The 6,284-nt window shown below is 38.9% G+C and overlaps 1 protein-coding gene across 1 annotated transcript; it reads right to left on the bottom strand.

The window, feature by feature from the left end:
- Nucleotides 1-572: 572 nt before the first annotated feature.
- On the bottom strand, nucleotides 573-4,576 carry tmem179ba (transmembrane protein 179Ba). Its single transcript, XM_058393815.1, has 5 exons — nucleotides 4,420-4,576; nucleotides 2,924-3,114; nucleotides 2,612-2,749; nucleotides 2,419-2,497; nucleotides 573-1,431 (listed from the first exon to the last, which is right to left on the bottom strand). The coding sequence occupies exons 1-5, from the start codon at nucleotides 4,519-4,521 to the stop codon at nucleotides 1,276-1,278; spliced, it is 666 nt and encodes a 221-aa protein (XP_058249798.1). The 5' UTR covers nucleotides 4,522-4,576; the 3' UTR covers nucleotides 573-1,275.
- Between the last annotated feature and the right edge of the window lie 1,708 nt (nucleotides 4,577-6,284).

Genomic DNA, 6,284 nt, shown 5'->3' with positions numbered 1-6,284 from the left:
GAAGAAAGACTGTATGTTGCTTAAACCTTAAAGCTAGGTTATCGAAATAGCTCATGAGCCAGTGATTTGGTTTACTTTTTTTGGTTACTTTTATTCAGTGATTATATTTGAGATGTCTAAAGAGGACTACTTACATAAATAAAATATGTAAAGAAGCTTCAAGACATACAATTAAATATGATTTTTTATGCTTTTATGTAATAAAAAATACATGAGGGAAAACTAATAAGGCAATATTTAAATGACATCTCATGTATGCATAGATAGATGCAATAAATTGCATAGATCAAAAAGTTTTTGCATAGTTCAGAATGGCACAGTACACATCTGGGCATATAAAACAATGAGCACATGGACAACTATTTTAATTATAAGTTAATAAACCAATAAAACATCATATCTTTATGTGTTGGGGATGCAGGAAAGCAATTGTCTGTGATTAATTAAGTGCTGTGGGCAGTGACATGGTTTTGGCAACCAACATGCAAGTACACTGCTTTTCCCCAAATATGCTTACACGCTTCCAAGGTATATACAGTGGGAATATATAATAAAAATGACATTTTCACAAGAACATTGACAGAATTCTTTTAATCTGAAACCAAGGAAGACTCTTTCAGCATATAGATAAAATCATATCACAGCGAAAATATATAGCAGATAAATAAGGCTTATAAGTGCTGAACATCTGGACTTTAATTACAAGACCTGATAAAAAAAAACTGACAGCAGGTGGAGCTAATGTTGTATAAACGCACAAAGTAGCCTATACCAATAAACTTTTTAAGTTTCAGCATGGTAAAATGCATATAACAGAAGTATCAAAGCACATATTTGTTCCATTATGTATTCCATTTACTTATACTATTATACTACCACACAAGAATGCTTCTGGTATTTTAACACCTAAAAGCTTTTATCATAGACTGAAGCCGGCAGGTCGCATAAAAGTTATCCATTTAAATACGGTAGTGTACCCATTAATCTAGTCGGATTTGTGAATTTTAATTTGCCTTTAGATCAATATGAATCAGTAAGGCCAATCTGGCAACCTCACTCTCTTAGCTGCCAGCTACTGCTGCCAATTGCTGGTCAGTAGCCATGGCAACAAGGCCTCGATACCACTAGGGAGCAAACCACGACCACTGACCGAGGTAGCCAAAACCAGTACTGTGCCTGCATCTGTGTGTGTGTGTGTGTTTATCTCAATCTGTGATTGGCTCATTGTGTGTTCAATGTGTACATGCCACAGTGCCTGTGCCATCTTGTGTGTGTTCAGTTGGGCTGTCCTGGCCGTTTGAAGAAGGGTTCTGTTTCAGAAGGACTGGCTCCGGGGTCCTCTAGCCGAGTGTTCTCAGCGCCCCTTCTACGCTGGACCACAACCAGAACAACTACTATTATCCAGATGAAGAAATTCACCCATACTGCCGTCTATTCGAGTGGGAGAGAAAGGGAGAAAGAGAGACAGATGATAATGAATACAAAAATAATTAAGTAAAGAAAATCATAATGAAATTTTCACACATTTACGTTAAAATGAGGCAGTCCAAGCAGACCTGAGAACAGGCAGTGAAAAGCAGGCAAGGAACAAAAACATGGTGCAAAATGAATGAAAAATGGAAAATGGTTAAGCAAAATGAGCAGCCAACATTTTCTCACACTTGTGTGAAAAACTTTCTGATTACTGCTGAGTCTAACAAGAGTGTGAATGTGTGGGTGGCTCATCACCACACCTGTGTAAACTCATGAGTTAATGGGGATAAATAACACTAGATAATAGGATTTGGCCTGCCTGAGGTGTGCAACTGCATAGTTCTCAACACTATCCACACTAAACATCAATTCTGAATGGTCTTTGCAATATATAATGCAATATAATGCAATTATGACCCATAAAGTAATGTCAAGTAAAATTAATAATTGAACTTGATGAATTATTATTATTAGTAGTAGTAGTAGTATCATCATCATTTTTTATTATTATTATTATTATTATTATTATTATTATTATTATTATTATTTTCTTTTTTATGCTCTTCTTGTTCTTGATATTCATTTCTCCATCCTTTTATAATCACTATATTCCATACACACTGAGCATACCTTAATTCTTAAAAAAGAGTGAAAGGTAGTAAGGCTTAATAGAATTTTTATTAACTACAGGCTGAAATAGAGGGCAAACACATTTGCTATAGATTTAAATCCAATCAAACCACTTTGGGAAGTGGTCCAAAACACATGTAAGATAAAAACCTACATCAGGATACAATCCAAATGCAAGATACATGAAATGACCAAATTATTTTAATGCAGTGTGAATAAATTTGGTATTCACCTAAGAAGGACATCACCACTGTGGGAAATGGCAATGCAGTCAAATATTCAGATGATTAAAGCAGAAAAGATGTGGCAACATACCTCAGCATTAAGTAGTTTGGTGTAGAAACTAGACCCAATCAAAGGGCTTTTCCATTTCTGGCTCTGTGCTCCATCACACCTGAAAAACACACAGCTATTACACTAACCAAGAGCCACTTGTTTCTGTTCAGACCCAGCACTTTCATCACCACTTCTAGGCTTTCTTTATATAATTGTGAAGTATTATTCTCACCTGGATATATTGGGCACCGTTTTGATCACGGATTCGCAAAATTTGTCTCGGCCCACTTTCAGGATGCATCCCGTCACCAGGAGGAAGAAGAGGAAGACTCCACTTACAAGCAGTGAGAAAGTCATCCATATTCTCTCTCTTAAAGCGGCAGGACATGCACATGTGAGAAATGACAAGCAATCCTACAGTACACTGCTAAAATCTTTGCATGCATTACCCTATAGATTTCATGTCTATGTGTGGCAGTGCTAATATTCTGCATATTTTATATAATCAGGCTTATTATTAACAGGCAACAAATAATTCTCTCACCTTTTGACCTCTCCATCCACACAGAACGAGTACACCCAGTAGAGGGTGGTGGAGAAGCAGAAGACAGCCACACACACAGAGATGCCTGACACAAAGTAACAGAGAGAAGGAGCGCTGGACCAGCTCACGTCGATTTCTGAGTTGTTTAAGCGCACAGACCCATACAGCAAACACTTCCCTGAAAAATCCCCCTGTGTGTGAACATGAAAGTGAGTATGAGTCAAATTAACAATGATTTGTAGTAAATAATATAAAAAATCATATGAGGATTATAGTTCTTGCATTTTATTGAAAAGTGACAAAATAATAATAAGTTTCTAGGTATGCTTTCAGGTGAGACTGTTACATGAATCCATGGTCCGATACACCGATCAGGCATAACATTATGAGCAGTGAGAGGTGAAGTGAATAACACTGATGATCTCCTCATCATGGCACCTGTTAGTGGGTGGGATATATTAGGCAGCAAGTGAACATTTTGTCCTCAAATTTGATGTGTTAGAAGCAGGAAAAATGGGCAAGTGTAAGGACTTGAGCGAGTTTGACAAGGACCAAATTGTGATGGCTAGACGACTGGATCAGAGCATCTCCAAAACTGCAGCTCTTGTGGGGTGTTCCCGGTCTGCAGTGGTCAGTATCTATCAAAAGTGGTCCAAGGAAGGAACAGTGGTGAACCGGCGACAGGGTCACAATATTAGGCAGGTGATCAAAATGTTATGCCTGGTCGGTGTATGTATGGGACTTTCCTGTGTTAACAGTGTGAAAGCGAAATCTCAAACACTTCTCTTCACTCCTCCGACGTCAGTGATTCAGATACAAAGCGACAGTTTGGTCACGTGACCAACAGGCAGAGGCGGAAGAGACGAAAAGGGTCGCGCTGTCTACTTTTATCTGCTTCCTTATTTACAACATAATGTTCACATGATTTGCGAGTTTTGTGCACTTCCAAAGAAAATGGTGTAATCTCCCCGCCATTTTCGCATGGCTTTTTTGTGTTACTGCTTAATCCTCTTACGGAAACTTAAAAATACCCAACATGCCTGAACTCCTTTCACTAGTCATATGACACACCGTGAACGTTTAACTCTCACTTCCATGAGTGTGTTCTTGTTTGCGAAAAATGTTTTTAACACGTCCTTTTTGTTATGCCAACCAACAAAATATTGTTCACGCGCATCTGCAAAGAAAACGCAATGGAAACGCAAGGAAGTATTCTGTATATAGTGAAGTATAAAAAGTGGGGGAAAGTTTCTTTAAGAATCAAACTATAGCTTAACTAACACTATGCTGTTGCAGGACAAAATCGGCTATGTGTAAGAGAAGATTTGACTACATTGTGTCATTTTTTTAATCAGAAAAGGTTTGTTGCTAACTTGGATTTTGCTTCACACTGACTCACGCAAGTTGCGCACTGAAGTAACAAAGCCGTGCAATTCACATGCAACATACACTCATAAATCTAACTATTTTAACATAAAAGTGCTTTTTGTTTTTACCTGGGTGAGAGTGACGGAAGCGGCGGTGATAATTCCACAGATGAAGCAACAGGCGTTAAGCGCGAGCTCCAGCAGCAACAGCAGCAGCCGCGGCAGCGCCATCACGAGTCACGAGTACAGGAATCGCGCGCGCTACACAACACCCACACCGCAACATGCACGCACGCACGCACACATGCCTGCACACTGCAGGACAAGACCAAGAAGGGGGGAAAATAGATTTTTTCAGATTAGATCTCGTCTATATATTATTTTAACACCAACACTGCCCAGTGCCTTTTTCTGACCAATGACCTCCAGCTTACACATTATTATATTAATTTATTAATATGACTAATTAATCTCAAACACTAAATCAGGGCTAAATGCGGCTATAATGAAATAAAGTTGGCCTTTAGTGTGTGTGTGTGTGCCTGAGCTGGCAGCAGAATGACAGGATGGAGTTGTTTCTACATCGCGTCTTGTCTCGCGCTCCTCATCAGGCGATTACACTTACGCTCCAATGTTCCATATATAGGCTAAAACTCTGGATTTGAAAAGGATATTTTCCTAGGGAATAATCTTAAAGACAACCATTTTACGGTGTCTATTCTGTGTACGATTTCCCAGTGTCAATCCCATTTATAACATTTTTCCCCCAATGATCTTCTCCTACACGTCACCAGTATGCAGGTGAAAAGAAAGATATTATCCACCATTACTGTCTTTTTATGCAGTACATGAGAATCCTTTAAACCAGATGAATCCAATTCAAATCATACATTTCACACCAGAATGTCTGTTCTATTGTCTTGGCATAACCTGTCACTTTTCCATCCATTCATTTTCTATAGCAGGGGACTTGGGGTATGAGGCAGGGGCCACTCTGATCAGGGTGCCAACCTATTGCACACTACAGACACTTTAGAGATGCCAATCAGCCTACAATGCATGTCTTTGGACAGGTGAGAAAACCGAAATACCTGGATTAAATCCCTAGAGCACAGGGAAAACACACAAACTCTAATCAAGTCTACAAGTCTTTTGTACATACCCAGAGGTGTGAGGCAAATATGCCTACCACTAAGCCCTCTATAGTGAATAATGCAAACTGGCACGCATCACTCACTCATTGTGACTGCATTATCAGGGTAACAGTGGATCTAGAGCCTATCCCTGGAATCATGTGGACGGGATACACCCTGCGACCCCAGGCCATGGAAAGCATCAACACATGCACATTCCCAAACTCATTCACCCCCTAGGGGCATGTCTTTGGGAAAAGGTGAAAGGAGAACCTGGAGGAAAATCTTACAAACACAAGAAGAACATGCACAGAATTTCACCCAAGCTCAGGATTGAAACCTGGGCCCTAATTTAAATAAAGTGTGTATGAAATATTGTGTAATATGCTGTTCGCTTCTTGTAGTTATTTTGAACTGTAAAGAGTTTGCCATACATCAGCATAAGGTGGTGCATTTACCATTCACTTAATTATCATCCTTGCTGCTTTACCACAGCTGTTCCATAAGATTTAATTGCTCTACTGTTCTAGTGAAACTTTTTGTGCTTATACACTCACTTTGTAGCTAGTTATTCACTTTATATGGATCTAGTAGGTGATAGACACATTTTAACATTTTACTATCACTAGAATAATAACAAAAATCTAATTACATAATAATCTCATAGGCTGTTGGAGCAGTTACTTAAATAAGTTAACCATATGTAGTACACTTATTTCAAGTATAAGGTAATAGAGCACAGTGGCAAACGTTAGTCTGTTCAGGCAGTATGTGTGGACCCTACCCCCTTCCTCTTTCTCTACACATGCATATTTTTGCTGATCCTGGCACAGGAAATAATAAAAATTTTGCATGTGTAAG

This window comes from Hemibagrus wyckioides, linkage group LG07, assembly GCF_019097595.1.
Source record: "Hemibagrus wyckioides isolate EC202008001 linkage group LG07, SWU_Hwy_1.0, whole genome shotgun sequence".
NCBI classification, from domain to species: domain Eukaryota; kingdom Metazoa; phylum Chordata; class Actinopteri; order Siluriformes; family Bagridae; genus Hemibagrus; species Hemibagrus wyckioides.
This window is presented reverse-complemented; position numbering and strand designations above follow the sequence as displayed.

What these genes read in the sequence shown, in the direction of transcription:
- tmem179ba (XM_058393815.1), bottom strand. Translation starts at nt 4,521, where the DNA reads ATGGCGCTGCCGCGGCTGCTGCTGTTGCTGCTGGAGCTCGCGCTTAAC. An exon ending in GTGGATGGAGAGGTCAAAAG is followed by an intron (nt 2,750 to 2,923) that starts GTGAGAGAATTA and finishes TGCCGCTTTAAG; the next exon opens with AGAGAGAATATGGATGACTT. An exon ending in ACGGTGCCCAATATATCCAG is followed by an intron (nt 2,498 to 2,611) that starts GTGAGAATAATA and finishes TGTGTTTTTCAG; the next exon opens with GTGTGATGGAGCACAGAGCC.